Below are 23263 nucleotides of genomic sequence, written 5' to 3'. Positions count from 1 at the left end.
GGAAATATTGCAGACCTTCAGTATTGCATCATTTGCTTTGAATCTAGTAGGCACTATGTGCCGTGGGCACCTACCACCCTGTCCTAAAGGGGCATATGGAGTAAGGGACCCTGGAGGTCCCACCATTCTTTTCCCAAGACTTTTGTCTTCTGTAGAGTAAGTGAGGGTATGGAAGAGTATCAGGGATTGATATCTTTTCCATGCCAGTTTGGAAGATGCCTGTCTGTGGGATAGCACCATCTCTTTTCTTTGTTCTAGAGTGAGATCCGTGCCATCTCAGTGAACCAATGGGGTTCCCAGCTGGGTCTAAGTGTCCTAAGCAAGCTGAGCCAGCTCTACTGTTCTCTTGTGTGGGAAAGCACAGTTCTGCTCTCACTGTGTACACCAAACAGGTAGGGAAATAGAAACATGGGGGAAAGCTCCCAATCCCCTTCTCACACCGGTAGCTAGATTGCCCAGTACATAGTGTTGAATTCCAAGTCTCCAAGCTCTCAGTTCATACCCTGCCTCCAAGACTTTGAGCTATGTTACCTTGTCGAGGCCTTGAGACTGTCTCCATCATGTTTTTTGAAGTGTAAAATGGGAGATTAGGAGTTGGCCTCCAATGTCCCTTCCAACTCTTAAATCTGTGATCCCCGGGAGCACAGACCAGGCCGGGCCTTGTCTTTAGGCCTTCATTGCCATCTCTTTGTCCCAAATGTGCTCCAGGAAGAATTGCTTTCGGGTTCTCTCTGATCTGGTTTCTCAGCCATCAGAGAAGCCATAGAAGAGAGTGGCCATCAGCAGCCTGGCAGACAGTAACTCTGCTGTGTGCAGCTCCTTGGCTCCTCCAGTGGCTGCTTTCTCAACTCTCCGTAGTGCTACCTTGGGACTGCAGCTTTTCCTTTGATAGAGCCACTACTTCTGATTTCTCTAAGGGAGCAGCTTCTCTTTGCTTAGCTCCTGGGCCTTGAAGAGCTAGTCACTAATCTGGTTAGCAGGCAAGAAGAAGGTAGACCTTTGTGTCATTTCTGATATGATTTCAGCCTCCCTTCTGGGTGTGAGTTTGGGCAGGCAGACATGCAGAAGCTGGTCCCAAAGGAGGAGAAGGCAACCACCACAACAGCTGCTCATGGAACCAAGAGAACAGGTAACTCTGGGAAGCTTGTTACTGGTCTAAGTTCTCGCCCTGAATTCTATTTGGTTACAAATAAGGCAGGTGACAGTCTCCATTGAACCTTGGTCAAAGGATTAGCAACTCGATTGCTGTTCTGTTTTTCATTGGAGACTTTCTCCGTGTTGGCCCGTTCTTTCTTTAAGGAAAGTCCCGTACAGTGGAACCCTACTTGGTCTAGTAGGCCTGTTGTTTCTCATCCCCAAGAGGAAGACTGCACAGCCCAAACAGTTTGTTCTTTGGCTATCCTTGCCAAGAAAAATGGCCCTAAATTCAATGCCCCAATGTCATGGTACCTTCTAGGTTGTTGTTTTTTTTCCCATGGTCTCTTCAGGTCACTGGTTAGTTTTTAGAAGTGGATGGATAAAGGTCTTCAAACACAGTTGACAAATCCAGTTGAACCCCCCCAAGCCCATCTATCTACTTCCATGGGTGTTCCAACCCTGCATTAAACGTATTCACCCTTAGCCAGAATGGCCAGCATTACCGTCTGGCCTTCCCACTCATACATTGGAGGATGGCAAACTGCCAGACAGACTTTTGTCAGGGTTTGTTTGTTGGACAGGTCTTTCTTTTGCTTACATCAGTGACTTTTTTCATTCAGAATCCATTTGGGGTCACCCTTGCCACTTGCACAGTTAAATGCTAACAACCAGGGTTGAGATTAGGATGAGACCAAAAAGCCGAAGGAGCCAGAGTATTTCCAGTCACCCTGTTCTTCATTTCTCTGTTTTGATCTGTGCAGAAGGAGAAAGTGATGGGCCAGCAGCCACCGTGGAAGCCTCCGCCCAGGGCTTATTGGAGGGCATTGGCTTGGATGGTGACACCTTGGCTCCCATGGAGACTGATGAGCCCAGTGCCTCTGACGCCAAGGGCAAGTCTAAGATTACCCCTGCCATGGCAGCTCGAATCAAACAGATTAAACCTTTGCTTTCTGGTGAGTAACTGTGCTGTCTCCCTCTAGACCTAATTGACAAAAATGGCTGGCTGGCCCAGCTTTACCTTGTAGGCCAAACTGCACAGACACCTTGGGATAATGGGACAAATTCAGGATGCTTCAAAGTCATTTGGAGTGTGCTGTGCCTTTCCCTTTGTTTTCCCTCTTGAAAGTTAATCTTTTTTGTCTTTGCATCACCATTGATTCTGCCAATCCCTTGTCATTCTCCCTTGTGTAGCATTCCTTTGGAACAGAGAAACACCAATAAGCAGGACCATTGGTGCATAGTGCAGAGCTGTATGCTTTCAGCAGATGCACCTTCTGGCTCTTTGGAGACCACACTGGGTGGTTCTAGCAACTCACTTGGACTTGTTTGGTTACTTATAATTGAACTGAAATGGGTTGCTTGCCTACCCAAACCTAGAAGCGGGTTATATTAACGCCATGGTCAGGCAATAAGCATTTATTAACCACTTGCTGTGCACTGGGCACTGTGCCAGTCTTGGCATACTGCTGATGCCAAGAATGGCAAAGACTTGTTTGTCTGCCCTGGAGGAACTCACATGGAAACATATCTATATATATAGAAGATAATATGCAATGTCAATACCCAAGGAATGGCACTAGTACTAGGGAGGGAGGGAAGAAATGGTATTTGGCAAGGTCTCCCAAAGAAGTTACGATGTTAGTCCAGAGTGTTTCTGACTTGGTGGACAGCCAGGCAAAATTCGCAGAGCTGAGAGATAAAGTGTCTTGTGTGTGTAGAGCAGCCAGGAGGCCAGTGTCGCTGGATGGGGAGTTGGGTGTAGGAAAACTGACACACGGGGGGTTGGTCTGAGTCATAAAAGGCTCTGAATGCCTGGCAGAGCTTTTTGTATTTGATTCTGGAGTCCATAGGGAGCCACTGGGGTTTATTGTTGGGGAGAGGGGGCCATATTCGGACCTGTGCTTTAGTTGGTTGAGTGGAAAGTGCACTAGAGTAGAGAGGAGCTTTAGGCAAGCAGACTCCCCAGCAGGCTATGGCAATAGTCCAAGTGTGAGATGAGGAGGGCCTACATCAAGTCACAGTGTGAGAGAAGAGATGAAATGAACAGAAACTAAGGAGGCATATTACTGAGATGTGATGACTGATTAGCTATGTGGGATTAGTGGGAGGGAAGAATCAAGGTTGCTTGACAACCTTGGTGACTGGGAGCCTGGTGATGCCCTGAATAATGCTGGGGAAATTAGTGGAAGGGAGGTAATAAACTGCTTTGGAATGTCCATAGTTGTTGGTAAAGTGAGAGCATGAGAGAGTATTGGGCTGGAGAAAGAGATCTGAAAACAACCTGCAGAGAGATGATAATGGAGCCCACTGGCCTGAAGCAAGATGGTGTGAGAAGGGGGACAGGCCAGAGTTTTAGCAGACACCTAGGTTAACAGGAGGAACCTGGAGCTGTTCTGAACCAAAGAGCCTGAGAAGGAGGAGAATGAGCACCATGGAGGCACCAGGGCCCCTCGTCACTAAGGCTTTCCTTCCCAGGGTGTTTCTTGGATGTCATGTGAATTGGTCGTCCTTCCCAATAGGCAGACAATTTTCCCCTTCTGTTGGTACAGCTGCATGCTATGACCACTGTGTTGTTGCATGAATGAATAAACAACTCTGGTCTTTCCAAATCTTGAAGCCTCAAAGGCTCCATTCATGTTTACTTCCTTTTCTGGTTAGTTCTTTCAATCCTTTTATATTATTTGGCCTATGCACATGCAATATTCCCCAGTAAAATGAAGGAAGACCTGTTTCCCCTTTTGCCTGTGTGTCCCAGGGACCTTGTCCATCTTTATCGTGCTTCAGTATTGACAGGGATTGGTTCTGTGTTTCAGCCTCTTCACGGTTAGGCCGAGCACTTGCTGAGCTCTTTGGGCTTCTCGTTAAACTCTGTGTGGGATCCCCTGTTCGCCAGCGGAGGAGTCACCATGCAACCAGCACCACGACAGCACCGACCCCTGCAGCCCGATCAACAGCTTCTGCTCTCACCAAACTCCTCACCAAGGGCTTGTCCTGGCAGCCTCCGCCATACACACCCACACCCAGATTCAGGTGAGCCATCCCCAGACACTACTGGGCTGTATAGCACTGGGCACTGCTGTCTTAACATTCAATATTACCTTTGTTTGGTCTTCTGCAGAAGTAGTAACAAGGCCTTGGCCTTTGTGGGCTTCTGTAGCAAGAATTTTGTTGATTTCTGCTTAACTTCAAATGTAATCTAAATTCTGCCACTAATTTAGGGCTTGTGTCCTTATGGTGCACTATCTTACTAGTGTCCTGTGGATGTGCCTGATCACTAAAGAAAGATGCTCTCATCAATGTGCTATTCATTGGGCCATATTGCTGTGTGGCTCATTTAGTACCATTTTTCTCTTGTACAGGCTGACTTTCTTCATCTGTTCAGTTGGCTTCACCTCCCCCATGCTATTTGATGAAAGGAAGTACCCATATCACCTCATGCTGCAAAAATTCCTCTGCTCTGGAGGTCACAACGCTCTTTTTGAGTAAGGAAAACCCTGTATAAGCTAAGAATCGGGCCTCTTGACCTTTGGGTAAGGCTGTTCAGTCTGAGTGATCCCCTTAGGATGGTCACTGTACTATAGGGGGAGGACAGAAGCAAAAAAACCCAACCAGCAGCCATTGGAATATCACCTTTTGGTTTGGATCACCCTGTCTTCCTCTTCCCTGATGAACTTTGATGGGGGATGGAGGATGGGAAGGGATATCATATTCCCCTTCCTGAATAGTGGCCCTTTAATTAGGCTTGGGGTTCTTTGTCAAGGACCCCTGGGCTATTGAGGTGTAGAAGCCTCATAGAATTCTTCTCAGAAGAATGTTAAGTGCATAAAACAAAATACATAGTGTTACAAAGGAAACTAAATAGGCTTTCAGAACCACTGGTTCACCTTGGACCCTTATTTGACTCTCCTGCATCATGCATTTGAGCTCAGTTATCAACCACTTGGTGAAGAAAATCCCAAATCTAAACTCAACAAGACCCTGTAATTTCAAGAAACTAGTGCCCATGAGTGAATACAATGAGGTGGCAGCGTGCCAGTACAGACACTGAATTGGTCCCTTCCCTCCCACTGGGGTTTGAACATGTTCCTTCCTTGTCTCCCTTTTCCCCATCTAGAACTTTCAACTGGGCTCTCTCCATGGGAGGCAAAGTTCCTGTTTCTGAGGGCCTTGAACATCCTGACCTGCCAGATGGCACAGGGGAGTTCCTAGATGCCTGGCTCATGTTGGTAGAGAAGATGGTGAACCCAACCACTGTGCTGGAATCCCCCCATTCCCTACCAGCCAAGCTTCCTGGGGGCCAGAGCCCCCCCCACTTCAGTGCCCTGCGATTCCTTGTTGTAACTCAGAAGGTGAGCAGCTCAGAGCATGGAAGGATTTTTCTCTGCTCCTGCTTCAAATGATGGACTTGTCATTAGGACTGGGCACCTTTCTTGTTTCGTCCATTATGTTCCGGACCCCTCTTTATGCTAAGCTCTGCTTTCTACTTTGGGGATCATTGCCCTTTGGTAGTCATCAGGCCCTTCCCCAGTAATCCTCAGCCTCAAGCCAAACTGGATTAAGCCCCCTCATTGCACCAGTTATCCATACTCAGTACACCCACTTCAACATTATTCTCGCTTACAGAAAAGTCTTTTTTTTTTTTCATTGTTTCTGGGGATTATAGTTTGTTCCATGGGATTTTGGAGGGTGAGGCAAGGCACACAGGATTGAATATAAATAATTCTTAGGGCTCCACTTTGGCAGCAGGCTGTATGTCCCTGAGTCCTCTTTGCCCTCAGCGCTTTCTGGGTGCATTGGGTGTGCTGTTGAGCTGTGCTGACCTCACCTCTCCTGCCCCTTGCAGGCAGCTTTCACCTGCATCAAGAACCTGTGGAATCGGAAGCCCCTGAAGGTGTATGGTGGGCGCATGGCTGAGTCAATGTTGGCCATCCTGTGCCACATCCTTCGTGGTGAACCTGTCATCCAAGAGCGGCTGAGCAAAGATAAGGAAGGAGCCCGAGGAGAAGAAGAATCAGGACAGGAGGAGAGTGGCTCCCGCCGGGACCCTCAAGTCAACCAGCAGCAGCTCCAGCAGGTAACACATACTTCCTTTGGCCATAGTGCTAGGGCACATCTGGCAGTGTCCATTGGCTGGAAGCCAATTTTGAGGTTGTCTTCAAAGTATTCATATCAGGTTATGTTTTGACATCATTCAGACTTTAGGACACCTTTTCGATATTTTTTTATTTTCTCCAAAGTGACCTAAGCTTGGCAGATATCCACAGGAAAGAGATGTGAGTGGAGTGGAAACTGACAGTGTCAGTGTTGGAGGGAGGGTGACAATGGAGCGCTAAGGACATTTTAATAAAGGCTGCTTATCGATCCAGGCATGACCCCTAACCTGGCATTTTGGTAGCTGACAGCTGTGGGCCTTCTAGGAACAGCAACAAAAGACTACTCCCCTACACAGCCAGTTCACAGGCTCACTTGCTAGTCTAGTTACAAGGCTCCAGCAGAAGGCTCTTACTAATCCCCCACATTTAGCTAAAACTGTGAGGTTTTCATCAGAAAGCTGTGTTGGATTTGCCTTCTCCTCTGGGAATGAGAACCTTTGGATCAAGTGGTCTGTCCAACTGGGGCATCACTGGTACCTCTGCTTGCAAGGTTAGCCCTTCTCCACTTCGGTGGCTTGAACAGGTCTTTCTCCTTCCAGCTAATGGACATGGGCTTCACAAGAGAACACGCCATGGAGGCCTTGTTGAACACCAGCACCATGGAACAAGCCACCGAATACCTCCTGACCCATCCTCCTCCGCTCATGGGAGGAGTTGTCCGGGTGAGTTGGGCTTGACACCTTCTCTTCCTGCTTTCTCCCCAGTTGACCTTGCTTTCTACTGCTTGTTTTGGCCTTTAATGTGCGCAGCCATTGGCTCTCACCAAGTCTTCAGTTTGGAAGCTTCTTGCCATTCTTGGCTCATGTCAAGGAAAAGTAATCCTAATTGTGTGGGCCATGTTCAGGAGAGTTGGTCCCTGTGCAGGGGGCCCAGCCCTCATGTTTGTTCTTGTAAGGATAGTGAGGTAGAGGGCTGGTCATTCCATTGCCCTCGTGCTGTGGTACCGGAATGCTGAATTTTCTGAAGAGACACCCTGTAGGCTATTTCTTCAGTGTGGCGTATCAGCGATGTGCCACAAAGGTTGGTACTGTAGCACATCTGCAGTTTCCCTCCCTCTCTTATTGCCCAGAAACATCCAAGATTTTTTTTTGCAGGGGGGATAGACAGGGAAATTGTGATTAAGTGACTTGCCCAAGGTCACGCAGCTAGTAAGTGTTAAGTGTCTGAGGCCAGATTTGAACTCAGGTTCTCCTGACTCCAGGGCACCTAACCACCCCAACATCTAAGATTTTTGAAGTCCTTGGAACATTGTTCGGGTCTCCAAGAATTGAATAATAATATAAAACTGGCAGCTGGAGCCTTCTTTCTGTCCCACTCGTCACCCTTTTTCACTATTGTTATTTGCCATTATGTGCCCAGTGTCCCATGTTTTTGCCTTTTTTTTTCCCTTTTTGGAGGGGGGAGGGGAGGTAGGGCAGCTAGGGTTAAGTGACTTGCCCAAGGTCACATGGCCAGTAACTGTTAAGTGTCTGGGGCAGGATTTGAACTCATGTTGTCCTGACTCCAGGGCCAGTGCTCTATTCACTGTACCACCTGGCCGGCCCTGTGTGTCCTATGTTTGTTTGTTAGAAACTATATGGCTCTCTAACAATGTTCTCAGATAATGGGTTTTTCTTAAGGATCTACTTAGTGCAGTCTGGTAGGGTGGGGGTGGGGTATAGCAGTGTCCCTGCCCTCCTGAAGCTACCAATTATTCCAGGCCTAAGTCACTAACAGCTATGACATAGCCCTGGGGCGGGGAGGCATCACTAGCCCAAGCTTCTAGGGCAGCAGAGCCTCAGAATTGAGAATAGGGAATGGAGGGAAGTCTCCTTTCTTTGGTTAAAGGTACATGATTACTTGGTGGTTTCTGTTGCGTAATTTTGTTTTCCCATCTACATTTTACTTGATAGCTTTTGGGATGTATATTGCCAAAGCCTCTCCCATTATCATCTTCCTAATATATCACTCTCTCCCAGAGAGCTGTCCTATCTAAGAAATAACATTTTTTAAAGAAAAAGCTGAGAACAAAAGAAATGCATTGGAAAAGTGTGAAAATCTGCATTTAATGTGCCAGATGAGAAAGTTGCTTCCTTTCTCCGCAGAAGATTAGGCCACGGACATAGCTCAGTCAGCAGCCTCAGCAGAGGGTCTTCATGTGTCTCTTTGGAACTGGGCATTATTCACTTTGGGTGTTTGTGCAGTGATGCTTCCCCCTGACACTATTGCCTTCCTCATGCCTCTTAGTCTCCTGGCTCGGCCTCACCATGCTTCTCTGCCATTGTTTTAGGATCTCAGCATGTCCGAAGAGGACCAGATGATGAGGGCCATTGCCATGTCTCTGGGACAAGACATCCCCATGGACCAGAGAGCAGAGTCCCCTGAGGTAACTTTAAGGTCACAGTCATTTGCCTCAGGAAAGCCCAGCTGGGAGACAGGAACACTGCCTGCTCTGGTTTTCTGGCCTCACTGATAGGGCTCAGGTTGGCCTGGAGGCCTGGTAAGCCACCATCAGAGTGGACACATAGATTGGGGAGTCCTTTGCTCTCTGGTGCCCTAACATGTCCTCACTTTTCCTGCCTCCCAGGAAGCTGCTTGCAGGAAGGAGGAAGAAGAGCGGAAAGCCCGGGAAAAGCAAGAAGAGGAGGAGGCCAAGTGCCTAGAGAAGTTCCAGGATGCTGAGCCCCTGGAACAGGAGGAGCTCCACGGTTTCACAGATACCATGTTGCCAGGCTGCTTCCATCTCCTGGATGAGCTTCCAGACACTGTGTACCGGGTTTGTGACTTGATCATGACTGCCATTAAGCGGAATGGGGCTGATTACCGGGACATGATTCTGAAGCAGGTGGTCAATCAGGTGAGCATCCCCAGGGCCCAGCCTTCTTAAATTCTCAGTTGTTGCCCAATTTTGACTTTTAACCATACTCCTCAGCTCAAAGGCCTCCTCCTTGTTAATCATGCACAAACAGCACACAGACAGGGTAGCCAGCTTGTCTGGGAAGGAATCCCTCTTGGCTCATCTTCCCCCATATGCTTGAAAATAGCCATTGGCCTTCGGCACAGCGGGCATTACTGGCATGCTTGTTGCTCCCTTACTCCCAGAGGGCCTCATCTGTACACACCTCCTTCCCTCCCTATTCTCTAGGCTAAACCAGCTCACTTCCCCTGATCCCTCTTCAGCTTATTAGGTTCCTTCTTAACCCTTGATTCCCAGAACAGATAAATGTAATTCTCAGATGAGGCTTGACCAAGGTGCTGGCCAGTAGCACCCTCATCTTCTAGTCCAGGGAGCCAGATTCCTGCCCCCTTCTTGGGCTGCCGCTGCCCATTTAGCAGCCTGCAAGTGGACAGTCTCCTGTCTTAACATTAAGCCTCCTTCATCTGATGATTCTGAAGCTGACTTTTTTTGTTGTTACTTGTGTCTGCCCAGTGCTCTAGACTGTTGAGATGCTTTTCATTCCTGACTCATCCAGTGTTTCCATTATTTCTCCCAACTCATCATCTGAAAATCTGATACGCAGCCCCCAGGTGGACCTTTTGTCGTGGCTACAAAGCCATAGTGAGCAGCTCAGGGCCCAGCCCCAGATCCCTGGAGCCCTCTCCTGCAGACCCCCTTCTTCAGGTTGACGTTGCCTCCTCAGTGACTCTGCTTGAGTTCTGACCAACCCCCATCTCATGTAGCAGATCCGTCTTGTCCCCCAAAATGGGATGTGAGATTTGACCAAATGTTCTGCTGAAATCTAGGCACCCTGTGGCCACAGCACCCCCATCTCCCGTCCTAGTTAAGCTGGCTTAGTCAGGCCTGGCCTACTCTGCAGGGACACTTCTGGACTCCTTGAAATCACCACTCCTCTTTGGAGATCATCTCTTTAATTACCCTTTCAGGGATTTCCCCCAGGAATCAAAGGCAACCTTCTCGTCCCAGAGTTTGCAGGCACTCTGTTCTCTTCCCTCTTTTGAAAACCGGGACTCTGTCTACCCTCCTGCAGTCTTGTGGGCACTCTCCTGTTTTCCATCATCTTTTGGATCCCCCTCCATAGTCCCACCTGCTAGTTCTCTCAAGCTCCAAGGCAGGAGGGAAGATGTCCATCTCTCCTCTGGACCAGGTGATTTATTTTCACTAGGGGCAGCCTGGTACCCTTGCCCTCTCCCTCTCCCTCTCCCTTCTCCCTCCCTCCCTATCTGGAGCATGGACTGCATTTCTCTTCTGTCATGTCCAGGCCAAAGGTCACATCCTCCTTGACAGAGACCACTGAAGGCAAAGGCAGCTCAGGCAACTTCTCCTTGTCTCTGGTATCTGGGAATCATGGTCCCAGCCATCCCAAGCAGCAGTCACATCCCTTCTTCCATTCTCACCTTTCCTCCAAGAAAACAACAACAAAGCCCAAGCTTTTTGTTGGCCTTGGCTTCCCTGGTCAGCCTCGGCTCATTCTGAACCTGAGCTTCCTGCCCACTCTGTTTATAGAACCCTGTCTTTTTCCATTTTCTGTGTATACCTCCATCTAGAAGGCACCACTAACCATGACACGTCATGGAATGTAAAGCATTCTGATGATAGTCATTAGTGCACTGAAGCAGAATCTCCCTCCTGGTCAGCTCCCTTCAATCTGGTTTTGCTTCTTTGAGGTACTCAGAAAACATTTAGTAAGTGTGTGGGTGAGAAGGGGTGGTTGAGATTCTGGGCCATATGATAGAAAAGAACGGGGGTTCCATGCCTGGAGTACAGTGCCTTAGGCAGCCACTAACACACAGCAGAACTCTCATGTGCACTTCCTGGCCTTGTTGCAGAGTAGCCATGGATATGGAACTATCTTTCTCTTACCTTTTCCCCTTTATAGGTCTGGGAAGCTGCTGATGTTTTGATCAAAGCAGCTCTTCCCCTGACAACTAGTGACACAAAAACAGTGTCTGAGTGGATCAGTCAGATGGTCACCCTTCCTCAGGCCTCAAACTTGGCTACTAGAATCTTGTTGTTGACATTGCTGTTTGAGGTAAGTTTCTGTACTTCGTATGAGGCCTTTTCAAACCCCAGGGCCACAGATCCCCTCCTCTCTGCCTCAGTGAATAGGAGTCAGCATTTCATTCCTTCTTTTGACAACTCAGGAATTGAAACTCCCATGTGCCCGTGTGGTTGAATCTAGTGGCATCCTCAATGTCCTCATCAAACTTCTGGAAGTGGTGCAGCCATGCCTTCAAGCTGCCAAAGAGCAGAAGGAAGTCCATACCCCAAAGTAAGTGACTGGTGCCAATTGCTGAGGCCTGCTTTTTTAGCTGGGAGCCCCTTCTTTGAGCCTTGGGCCCTGTGCCAGGGATGTGTGAGTGATGAGCTTGGATTCAGGGTTCTCTTGGGTGGCGATGCAGAGTCTCCTGAGGGCTACCTTTAGGGCGTTTCCTACCTCCATTTTCAGATGGATCACCCCAGTGCTACTTCTGATTGACTTCTATGAGAAGACAGCCATCTCCTCCAAGAGGAGAGCCCAGATGAACAAGGTATGCAGAGGTGGGCAAGATGGTGGTCCTTGATGATCCAAGGTTCCTAAGATGCTTCTTGGACATCCTGTGGCCCATGTTTTGGAGCTAGGGCAAAGTCATTGTTTGGTGCACCCTGGGGCTAGAGAGAACCTTAGGTGCAAATTGGGTGGTTTCTTCAGAAGGTTTGATGTTGCCTCCTGGAGGTTTTTGAAGTGGGTGTTGCCATTAACTGACAGCCTTCCCAAATGACAATTCTTTTGTCCAAAAATACTGGTTGGTTGTGGCTTTTTCCTCTCCTCTTTTAGAAGGCCCAGTCCTTTTGAGGAAACGTTTCTAGTCATCTGACCTGGGGAGAGGTGACTGCCCACCTACCTCCAGCAGAGGGTCAGTGACCCACTCTTTTGCCCACTAGTACCTCCAGGCTAACAACAACAACTGGCGTTGGTTTGATGACCGGTCTGGGCGCTGGTGCAGCTACAGTGCAAGCAACAACAGCACCATTGATGCTGCCTGGAAAGCTGGTGAGACGAGTGTTCGCTTCACAGCTGGCCGGCGGCGGTACACAGTGCAGTTCACCACAATGGTGCAGGTGCGTGAAGACAGCTTTTCTCTCAGCCAACCCCCCGTTCTTGCCATGGCCTCGCACGTGTCAGACATATCTTTTGGCAGCCAGAGCATTTGGGGAGAATGGGCTTGAACGTGTTTTACATAAACAAAGGCCTTAACTGGCTTTTGTTGTGCTTGCTGAGCCAGTGGTTTGGGGTGATCTGGGAGTTGAATGGCAATCATCCAAAGAATGTCATGTGGACCAAGAATGGTCTTTGTTATTCTTATATTTGCCTCATTGGAAAACTGCCAGTATCTTGTGTGTGTATCCATGTGAAGGGCATCTTCATGGTGAGAATGTGCCTTTGCTTTGAATGCTCCCAGCACACCTGCAACATAGCTAGAGAGCCCAAGCACAGCTCTTGATTGGCAGCTGGCTTTTACCCATAGAGAACCACCAAGGCATGGATGGATTCCTTCATTTCTGAAATGGGGAGGGGGAGGTGTCACACCTTGTGTACTGTCCGCGTTAATGTCCAGGTCAATGAGGAAACTGGCAACCGGCGCCCTGTGATGCTGACGCTCCTACGAGTGCCGCGGCTTAACAAGAACCCCAAAGATGGCAATGAGCAGGAGCTGGACAAGACCCTGGATGAGGCCAAAGAAGTCGATGCCAAGTTGACTGAGGAGAAGGCTCCCAGTGGTATGGACCTCTTTCATCCTCTCCATGTTGGTCAGATTCCAGCCCCTGGTTGCTTGAGTCTATTTGGTTAACTGGCTCTTTTATCACTCATCTTTCATTAAGCTTCCCACATTGCCAGAGGATTTATGGCTCCTGTCTCCTTAGAAAGCTTAGGCCTTTGTTCCAGGGAGTCAGCCATCTCAGGAGTCTTTAATATTCTCCTATACCCCTTTCCCAGAATGCCCCTTGGCTCCTGAGAGTCCAACGGTTGAGAAGGAGCTTGTTGCTGAGGAAGCCCTGCTGGGGGAGATCCTGATCCAGGGCCTCACAGAGGAGATGGTAACAGTCCTGATCAGGGCCTGCGTGAGCATGCTGGGTGTCCCAGTGGACCCAGATACTCTGCATGCCACCTTACGCCTCTGCCTGCGGCTCACCCGCGACCACAAGTACGCCCTGATGTTCGCTGAGCTGAAGAGCACGCGGATGATCCTGAACTTGACCCAGAGCTCAGGCTTCAATGGATTTACCCCCCTAGTCACTCTGCTCTTGAGGCACATCATTGAGGATCCGTGTACCCTGCAGCACACCATGGAAAAGGTATGTGGCTGGCGCCTCTCAGCGAGCCTTGGCCTGAAGTGTGTGAGCCCTAAGCAAGCCATCTGCTGCTCTTTCCCCTCAGTTTAACTTGAGATTCTTAGACCCCACTTGTGTCTTACCATGTGATAGAGTGTCAGCAGTCACATGACAGGCTCATGCCAGGGACTCCTTGGGTGATGATGACCCTACCCCTCAGCCCCTTGATTTTTAAGATGAAGCCATTGCATGGGAAGCTGGCCCAGTTCCTGAACAGTGGGAGAGCCCTCTGGAGATGACATTGTGCTTTGTCTCACTGTGAAAGTCCATCATTTTCTAGGTCGTGCGGTCTGCAGCTACCAGTGGGGCAGGAAGCACCACGTCTGGAGTGGTATCTGGCAGCCTGGGCTCTCGGGAGATCAACTATATCCTCCGTGTGCTGGGGCCAGCTGCGTGCCGTAATCCAGACATATTCACCGATGTAGCAAATGGCTGTATCCGCATTGCTCTTCCAGCCCCTCGAGGCTCAGGAACCGGTGAGTCTCAAAATCTTTCAAGGTGCAGTGACCTTGGATGTTTCCAAGGTGTCCTGATTCCAATCCATCAATGTGCTTGGCATCATGTTTGTGTGCTTATACTCCCTTTGGGAGTTTTTTATTTAGCTGGAGAGTCCATTAGACAGCAGCTGTGGGCTAAATTATTTCAGTTCTTCCATAAGTGGGTTAGAATCAACAAAGGATTGGGGCAGTTCAGGAAGGCCGTCTGCAGCAGGTGGCCTCTGAGTGATAGCCCTATTCATTGCAAACAGAAGATACAGTATAGGCCAAACTGAACAAATAAAGGTGAAATTTGCAAATAGGAGGAGGTCCAGCTCCATCTACACCTGGAATTGTATGTTTCTACTGGAACACTTTGGTCTTGACGATCATGGAGACACCTGCAGGCTAAGAATACCTGGCTCCTGGTACTTACACTTTTGTCAGCTTGGGCTGGTCACTTCTTCCCCAAATGAGGGCGTTGGGTCCAGATGGTGCCTCTATCGTTCCATGTACCACAGCAGTGTGGAAATCAGCTTAGCTCAGGTGTCTAGAATCTAGTTTGGGTCTAGGGTGTCAAGTTCTAGGAGTCATGCTCCTTGGAAGTCATCTCTTCCAACCTCATTCATTTTATCCATCTTTGCAAATGGCCTAAATCAGGCTGTGGGAGCCTGGATTCAACCCTAGCCTTGGACTAGTGCTATTCCTATCGTGTCATGCGCTCTGTAGTGAGGGGATACCATGCACCACCGTCTCAGGACTACCTTGGCTCTAACCCTGCTTCTTCCTTCCTGGAAGCTGCCTACCTCTACATCCTTTCAGTTTAGGACCAAAGGGGAACTGGTGGGGATTTCTTTAGGGAAATAAATGGGATTGAGAAGGTGCCAAGAATTCAGTGTCATAATGAGGCTCCAACCACGGAGTCATAAGGCTACAGCTCTTCCCTCTTGCTTTGGGCAGAGAATTTGTAAGCTTTGCTGACCGAGAAACCTTCACTTTTGTCTGTGTCCCCGTCCCCCGCCCCCCCCCCCCCCTTTTGCTCAGCATCAGATGATGAATTTGAAAATTTGAGAATCAAAGGTCCCAATGCTGTGCAGCTGGTGAAGACAACCCCAGTGAAGCCCTCTCCTCTGCCTCTCATTCCGGATACCATCAAGGAGGTGATTTATGACATGCTTAATGCCTTGGCTGCCTACCATGCTCCAGAGGAAGGTATGTGGTTTGCTTAAGGATGGAACAGATTACATGGGACTGAGGGAGCCCTTCCATGGATGGGGCTCCTGCTTTGGGTACCATGGGGCACCAGAAGGATATGAATTAGATTGTCTCAACCCTGGGATTCCCATAGAGCCTTAAATATCCCTCCTCTGATTATGCAGACTTTCAATTTCTGGTATATGTAGCTGACTTCCAAGCCCATAAAAGTGCCATTTACAATACAGGAGACATCTTGTGTTGGGTGAGAGCTGTGATCAAGGAGACATATTTTTCTGTGTCTGATTACATTTTTACTGTATGACGATGTCATGGGCCTAGCAGCTGTATCCTGTCCAGAGCAGTCAGCCAGGCCTAACTAGTGCTTCAACTCGCCCCAGAATGTTCTGACACTAAAGTTGTGTGTTTATTGGGGGGGGGGTGTCTTGTAGCAGAAAAATCAGACCCCAAAGCTGGGGTGATGACTCAGGAGGTCAGCCAGATCCTACAAGACATGGGTGATGAAGTGTACCAGCAGTATCGATCTCTGACACGCCAGGGAAGTGACTTTGATGCTCAGACTGGCTTTGCCATTAATGTAAGTCTCTTGTACTGGTAGCTTGAGTGGGTCTTCTCCCCTAGGGATAAGAGCGATACCCTAAAACACATTTGTTCATGTTAAATGATGGTAGCTAGGAAGTTCTTTTTTCTTGGCATCACTTGTTCCCTACTAGAATGGCTATCTTCAGCTGTAAAAAGGATTTCCTTTTCTTTCATGCTGAAATTGTAGAGGGTAGTGCAAAGGGGGCACACGTCCTAACTGGAGTTCAGCTCTCTGTCTTTAGTTAATTAATTTTGTCTCTGGCCCTTGGAAATAAAAGCCTGATTCCTAGTGCTTTCTTCACTCAAAACAACCTGGTGTTACCCCCTGTTTCGCAGACATAAAGTGTATGGCTCCAGGGTCCCACTGCTACTCTGAGGTGGGATTCTAACCCAAGTCTCTTGTGCTCTCCCTGAAATGCCTATGGTGGTAGCGGTGAGGAAACAGAGGTACTGGATGTGGAGGAGGACAGTTTCTTCCACATCTAAAGCAGTCAGCTTGCCCTTCCCCACCCACCATCCCCAACTCTTCCAGACATGGGGATCCTTTCCTGGGAGAAACTCAAGGTCACTCTCCCTGTCTAGAAGAATGTAGTTGGAGTCCCTGGAAATACAACATTGAAATCGAGACTTTTTGTTCTTATTTTTTCCTCTGCATGCAGGCTCAAGTCTTTGCCACTGATGGTACATCCACTGAGACACCTCAGTCAGGGACCCCGCAAGGAGGAGGTAACCATTAGCCCAGCTGTATCTGGAGTCTTTGACCATCCTGCCACATTGGCCTGGGGTAGCAATAAGGTTGTAAGCATGTATAATATAGGGGGCCCTCTGGCTAGGTCTCCTCACTTAGCTTGCTGTCCTCTAGAAGAAGTCATGATTTGCATAATCTAAACCCAGAGTTTCTCTGGTGGCATTCTCATGGCCCACTGGGAAGCTAAACTTGAGGTGCCCAAGGCCTAGGCCAAAGCACAACCTCTTTCTTGATGGTTTTATGTCCTACCAACCACTCAGCACTTAGCCAGATCCTGCACTGTTCTGCTGCCTGGGAGGAGGTGGCAGAAATATTATAAATCTCCTCAGCAAGAACACCTAGGGCCAGGCCTTAGCAGCCTGACCAAGCCGCCTACTAGTTTACAGCATCAGTACAAAGACGAAACTAAAGTATTTCTGTCCTCATGTGGCCTCTAATAGGGCAGAAAATATGTAGACATAAAGAACATTACCAATTGATTCAAGAAAGTGTCATAGGGGTGGGGAGAGGGGGTGGGAGGCGAGGGATAGAACAGCTCAGTTTTGAGGGAAGGAAACTAACTGGGATAGAGACACTGCTGAGGAGGAGACCTGCTAGAATCCACCAGTGAGGGCAGTTAGGGTATGAAGAACCACAGAGCTCAACTGCAATGCTGGAAAAGGGAAGGAGGGTTAACAGGGTTGGAAAGGTACCTCGTTGGGACCTGAGAAAGGCTTGAAATCCAGCCTAAGTTGATGTTTGCCCCTAGTAGTGAGCCACTGAGAAGGGAAAGGACATGGTTCAGTGTACATCTTTGACAGCAGAGTGGGTGAGAGGCTTGAGGCAGAGATAGCAGGCAGCAGGCCATTGTAGTACTCCTAGCGTAAGAGCGTGAAGGCAGTGGGAGTTGGAGTGCAGAGAAGGGGATGTTTACAAGAGATGTTTGAACCACAAGATTTGGCCACTCCTTGGCTCTCTAGAGGGAAGAGCAGAGTTGGGGCTCTTGCCAAGGTTATGAATTAGTATGCTTGTGGTAACCTTGATAGAAGAGTGAAGTTCAAAAGAGAATTTGGGTCTGTATGTACTAAAGACTTGTATCACAGGCTTTTACCCTACCTGAGGACGACTTTACCTTGCCACTCCCATTGGAACTGGATCTTCTGTTGACAGTCACTGTTGGCATTGGGTGTCCAGAGGACAAGGGTAGGAATGGTGATTTGGTCCCCTCTCTGTCTCAGCAGCTTCTACTCCAGAGGAATCTCGGGAAGGGAAGAAAGACAAGGAAGGGGAAAGAGTTTCTGAAGAAGGGAAACAGAAATCCAAAGGCAGCAAGCCTTTAATGCCAACCTCCACCATCCTTAGGCTACTGGCTGAGTTGGTGAGGTCCTATGTTGGTATCGCCACTCTGATTGCCAACTACAACTATGCTGTGGGCCAATCGGAGCTTATCAAAGAGGTATTTCCAGGCTGAAATATGTCAGTCACCCTTTCCTAGGGCACCAGAGGGATGGGATGGGATGGGAAGAATGAACAAACCAGGGATTTCATGCCAGTTGAGGGCTTGGTTTCTCAGTTTATAGTCCATTCTTGTTATCCCTAATGTTGAAATCTCAGTCTTTTCATACTTTAGAGGCTAGCTGGCTCAAAAATCTGAGCATGGGAATGGAGGCAGTTGTGCTTCGAAGAGTGATGTGTCACCTACTCTTCTCAGGATCGATTTCTCCATCTTAACCATTAGGAGATTGGCCATATATGGCCCCATAGGGCTCTTTTCTCACTTGGTTTCTAGTGCTGTGCTCTGAAATGGAAGGCCACATTCCTACCAGGAAAGGTTTCCCTAAGCCCAGTCCTACCTTTGACTAAACCTCAATCCTTCTCTAGCTTTTGCCAAAGTTCCCCCATTGGCCAGTCCAGGTCAGAGACTGATGTGTTTGAGTAGACCAAGTCATGTAACTCCTATAGAGACAACACTGTCTTTCTTTGAGCCCCACCTTTTGGTTTGTGGGCTGTGATAGGATATTGTAGCAGGAAGAGCTCCCAGCCTTCATTCTCAGCCCTTCTGAGCACTTTCCCTTTGATCTTGGCCAGGACGTTTTCCTCTACAGGGAATATGGTCAGTATGATTTCCTCATCTCTGGAAGGCTCTCAGGAATTACCATGTGAGGAAGCAAGCACCAGCCTCATAGAAGGACTTAGGGTAGCAGAATTGGAGGCTCTCTTTGGCACTAAGGTTGAGGGAGCCATTGCCAGATGACCTTCCAATCGGAGATTGTGGCTTGTTTTTTAGGACTGCAGTGTGCTAGCGTTTGTTCTGGACCACCTTCTCCCACATACCCAGAATGCTGAGGACAAAGACACCCCGGCACTGGCCCGTCTCTTTCTTGCTAGCCTGGCTGCAGCAGGCAGTGGCACAGATGCCCAGGTGGCCCTGGTGAATGAAGTCAAGGCTGCTCTGAGCCGAGCATTGGCAATGGCTGAGAGCACAGAGAAACATGCCAGGTAAATTGTCAAGACCCCAAAATGCCATGTCTAGCCCTTCAGTCAGTGAGTGTTCATTAAGCACTTACTGTGTGCTGGGCACTTGCCCCTCCTCTCACAGAGCTTATAATCTAACAGGGGAGGCAGGAGGTATATATTTACAAACAAGCTCTAGACGGGATACATAGAAGGTAGATAAGAGAGGGAAGGAATTGAGAGGAGTTAGGGAAGATTTCCTGTAATAGGTTGATCTTGAGTTTGAACTTAAAGGAAGCCAGAGAGGTCAATAGGCAGAGCAGAGGAGGGAGACCATGTGAGCCAGTGAGAATGTCCAGGTGGAGGGTCTTATTCATGTCACTGGATCGAAGAGGAAGTGTCAGGGAGTGACGTGTAATTTAAGAAGGTTAGAAAACCAAACAGAGCGTCTTCTCTTGGAGCCCCTGGATTTTGTATTGGGCTGGGGTTTGGGGCAGCATGGAAGATTACTTTGACAACTGAATGGAGGATGGACATCGTAGACTCTACAGTCTTCCAGGTGTGAGGGGATGAGGCTCTGTATCAGGTGTGCCAGGCAGTGGCAGAGAGAAGGGGGCAGGTTATAAGCAAAGGTGAAATAGACAGGCCTTGGCACCATATTAGATACAGGGGGGGTGAAAGAAAGTGTTGTCCAGGGGGGTGGAGGAGAGATTTATGAGTTCTGCTTTGGATATGCAGCATTTAACATATCTGCTAAGCATCTAGTTTGAGACATCTACAGGGCAACTGGACAGGCACTCAGAGATCACCAGAGAGGTTGGGTTGGGAAAGGTAGATTTGAGAACTGTCAGCATAGCAATACATAGTCATTCAATCAGTGGGAGCTGGGGAGGTCCCCCAGTGAAGTTAGTCTAGAGGGGGAAGAGCAGAGGGCTCAGGACAGACCCCTGAAGGTCCCCTGCAGTGAAGGTGTGATCTGGAGATGGATTCCACAAAGGAGATAGAGCAGGAGCAGTCAGAAAGGGAAGAAGTGAACCAGGGCAGTTGAAGTCAGTGAACCTGAAAACCTAGAGACCAAGGGTTGAGGAAAAGAAGGTGATCAGCAGTGTCATAAAGCTGCAGGGAGTTCAAGGCATATGAAGATGGAGAAAATACCATTGGATTTGATGGCTAAGAGATCACTGGTAACTTTGGTGAGAGTGGTTTTTGTGGCGTGATCACGTAGGGGGACAGGAAGTACATCTCTGTCATGCAAGAGCAAATGCAGTAAACTCCCGATGTGTCATGCATTGAGTGAAAAGTTCAACCGCCATAGAACAAAGCCCTTCCCTTCCAGGCTGCTCCAGCGTGGCCTTGGGAATGGGGGGTAGGGCAAGGAAGCCGCCCTGAGGTGTTCCTGGCAGCCCTTTCTCACCCCCTACAGGCTCCAAGCAGTGATGTGCATTATAAGCACCATCATGGAGTCTTGCCCCTCCACCTCCAGCTTCTATAGTAGCACCACAGCCAAGACTCAGCACAATGGCATGAACAACATCATTCGGCTGTTCTTGAAGAAAGGCCTTGTGAATGACTTAGCAAGAGTGCCCCACAGCCTGGACCTCTCCAGGTAAGACTCCAGCATGCAAGGTGGGAGAGTGAGTGGTGTTCACCTCCTTAGCTCCCATTGGCTCCTTTCTTCCTACCTTTCTCCCATGCTCCCTTTTGACCTTCCTGGCTGCCTATGAAACTGAGGTCTTCAACTAGGCGATCCTGCAAGGTCCTGAAAGGCTTCTGATTGACTTAGTTGCCTGCCATTTTCATCTGCTAACAGAGGAGCTCAGATGTCCTAACTTCTCTTTAGCCGGCACTGCTGGCTTCTCTCTCTGTCCCTGAGCTCCAGTGTTGGGTCACTGAAGAGGCCCATGATGGATGCCATTTTTAGAACCATATACTTAAATAGATCAAAGACTATACATAGGATTGTAGAGGAAACCCATTTCTGTTCAAATATAGTGATCAGAGAATTGAGGGGGCAACTAGAAAAAGGCTCCAATTCCCTGCTGTCATTTGTCCAGTGACCCCCTCCTTACTTATCCCTAGGGATTTTCTTGACCTCCAGCACTTCATGCTCATGATACGTACAGATGAAAGCTTTATAGGCTCTCCTGTGCTCACTTCATCTTTCTCTCTCCCTGTGTGTTAGTCCCAACATGGCCAACACTGTCAATGCTGCCCTGAAGCCTTTGGAGACACTGTCACGGATTGTGAACCAACCCAGTAGCCTCTTTGGCAGCAAGAGTGCTTCTGGAAAAAGCAAATCTGAACAGGATGCGCAAGGAGCATCTCAAGATGCCAACAGCAACACACAGGACCCAGGTAGGGAAGTCGGACTAGGGAAGGTCATGCTCACAGGCTTGTACACAATGACTTTCCGAGTCACGTGGCTAGTCGTGTTTTCCATTGAGCTCCACTAAGTAGAGAAGAAGCGCTAGTATTCCTGAGTACTACAGCTTGCTGCTACTGCTTTTCCTTCATTGATTGAAATGGCCCTCCCCTGTCTTTTTCTCCTCTTGTCTGCCTTCCCCATCTAGATGAGAGTCATGAAATATATGTTGATTGTTTCAGGGGAGCCAGGGGAGACAGAAGTACAGGAAGAAGACCATGATGCCACTCAGACAGAGGTGGCGGATGGTGATATCATGGACGGAGAAGCTGAAAATGACGCCGTAGTGATTGCTGGGCAGCCACAGGTGCTCAGTACTCAGGAGATGCAGGTATGGCCCCAGTCTCCACAACTCCACAACAGGGAGACAGCTGAAGAGACACTGCCTGGTCCCAGCATTTTCTGTCTGGAAAAGAATGTTGGGATTAGTGATACCTAAAAGCCTAGTCTAGTTGGACCTAAGATAGAAATTTGTGAAACCTATGTGTGTTTGGGTTGGCCTTCCCCTCAGGTGTGCCAAACGCTCATTGAGCCACTGGGGGGGCTTTTGGCTTGTGGGACTGGCACTCTCTCATTCCTTGCTTGCATTGCTACCTCTTGTTTCTCCTAAGGTTGAGAATGAGCTTGAAGACCTAATAGATGAATTACTTGAGAGAGATGGCGGATCCGGGAACAGCACAATCCTAGGTAAGCACTGTAGAAGTAAGCCGTCTTTCTGTTCCTCTGGATCTCTCTTCTCCACCCCAAGCATACCTTCCGGCTCCTTCCTTTTTCTCTTCTTCCTCTCCCCTCCTTCCCTTCTCTTCTGCCCTCTCCCCACCCCCACAACTGAGAGAATGCAGCTCCTTTGTCAGCCCCCTGCTTGCCCAGCTCGACCTAAGCGTATCTCAGTGGCATGTTGGGGCCTAGGGCCCAGCCTGTGGTACCATCAGGAAAACAGACATGTTTCTCTCTGTACAAAGTTCTTGCTCTTCCTGGGGGTTTTGCATGAATTTTAGGTTGAAAGAGAGATTGATTTCAGGGCCTCAGCAGTTTTGATATGGTGGTGGCCCTGCCTCATGGTGACAGGATCATGGAAAGGGGCAGAACCCCTTTGTTGTTATTCAGTTATGTTTCAGGATGGGCTGAGGAGGGTAGGAATTTGCCCTCTGAGCCACAAAGAAGGAACAGTTCTGGGACCAGAACGTGTCCAGGCTCAGGGTCCAGAGGTAGCCTGGGCCGCCCTGAGGTAGAAGGGGAAGCCATTTCCTCCGATTTCAGTGGCCTGGTGGGTTCTGCTCTGTAACCTTCAGTGGGCAGAAGTGGCGAGGACGAGTCACAAGAAGATGTGCTGATGGATGAAGCTCCCTCCAACCTCAGCCAGGCTTCCACCTTGCAGGCCAACCGAGAAGGTGAGAGTGCAAAGGCAAATGAACCCTCCCATCATGCCCTTTCAAGCCTGGCACTCCACCCTGGCCAATTGGACGAAGTCATGGGGTCTCTGTTGGTCTGCATTTGGCTCCCAGGCCACGTGTGGATACAGCTTACTGGTTTGGCATGTCTCACTCTTCCTGAAGTTTTCTCCTCCTCCATCTACCCATTCCCATTGATTCCAAAAGCTCTCAGTAAGAAGGTTGTGACAGATATGGGGAGAAAGTCAAGAGAAGGAAGGGTGGGTAGCTCCCCCCCGCCCCAGCCTCCTCATTGCTTCTAACCTGTGCAGCTTGTTTTCAGGATAGGGCCTCTTGGGGCCTCCAGGACTTGCCTTCATTCTGCCTCTTATCCCCAGCCCTCCTTCCCTGCCAC

The 23263-nt window shown here is 48.9% G+C and overlaps 2 protein-coding genes across 4 annotated transcripts in view; one reads left to right on the top strand and one right to left on the bottom strand.

Annotated features, from left to right (window-relative positions):
* HUWE1 (HECT, UBA and WWE domain containing E3 ubiquitin protein ligase 1) overlaps positions 1–23263 on the top strand; it is a 104441-nt gene that overhangs the window by 56802 nt on the left and 24376 nt on the right. The window contains exons 26-52 of the mRNA XM_069108268.1: positions 259–392; positions 1026–1129; positions 1899–2090; positions 3951–4167; positions 4497–4619; positions 5252–5486; positions 5981–6211; positions 6830–6952; positions 8560–8655; positions 8857–9126; positions 11108–11260; positions 11373–11500; positions 11678–11759; positions 12154–12330; positions 12828–12990; positions 13208–13566; positions 13883–14078; positions 15123–15290; positions 15725–15870; positions 16535–16601; positions 17844–18058; positions 18890–19101; positions 20480–20662; positions 21239–21411; positions 21661–21809; positions 22090–22165; positions 22771–22883. Coding sequence (XP_068964369.1) covers positions 259–392; positions 1026–1129; positions 1899–2090; positions 3951–4167; positions 4497–4619; positions 5252–5486; positions 5981–6211; positions 6830–6952; positions 8560–8655; positions 8857–9126; positions 11108–11260; positions 11373–11500; positions 11678–11759; positions 12154–12330; positions 12828–12990; positions 13208–13566; positions 13883–14078; positions 15123–15290; positions 15725–15870; positions 16535–16601; positions 17844–18058; positions 18890–19101; positions 20480–20662; positions 21239–21411; positions 21661–21809; positions 22090–22165; positions 22771–22883 — 4485 coding nt within the window. The remainder of the gene's footprint in view (positions 1–258; positions 393–1025; positions 1130–1898; positions 2091–3950; positions 4168–4496; positions 4620–5251; positions 5487–5980; positions 6212–6829; positions 6953–8559; positions 8656–8856; positions 9127–11107; positions 11261–11372; positions 11501–11677; positions 11760–12153; positions 12331–12827; positions 12991–13207; positions 13567–13882; positions 14079–15122; positions 15291–15724; positions 15871–16534; positions 16602–17843; positions 18059–18889; positions 19102–20479; positions 20663–21238; positions 21412–21660; positions 21810–22089; positions 22166–22770; positions 22884–23263) is intronic.
* The window catches only part of TSR2 (TSR2 ribosome maturation factor), a 223090-nt gene that overhangs the window by 179430 nt on the left and 20397 nt on the right, over positions 1–23263 (bottom strand). The window lies entirely within an intron of this gene.

The sequence above is a fragment of the Petaurus breviceps genome, unplaced genomic scaffold, assembly GCF_028583685.1.
Source record: "Petaurus breviceps papuanus isolate PSGF00001 unplaced genomic scaffold, PetGlider_PUasm1.0 90333, whole genome shotgun sequence".
Taxonomy (NCBI): domain Eukaryota; kingdom Metazoa; phylum Chordata; class Mammalia; order Diprotodontia; family Petauridae; genus Petaurus; species Petaurus breviceps.
This window is presented reverse-complemented; position numbering and strand designations above follow the sequence as displayed.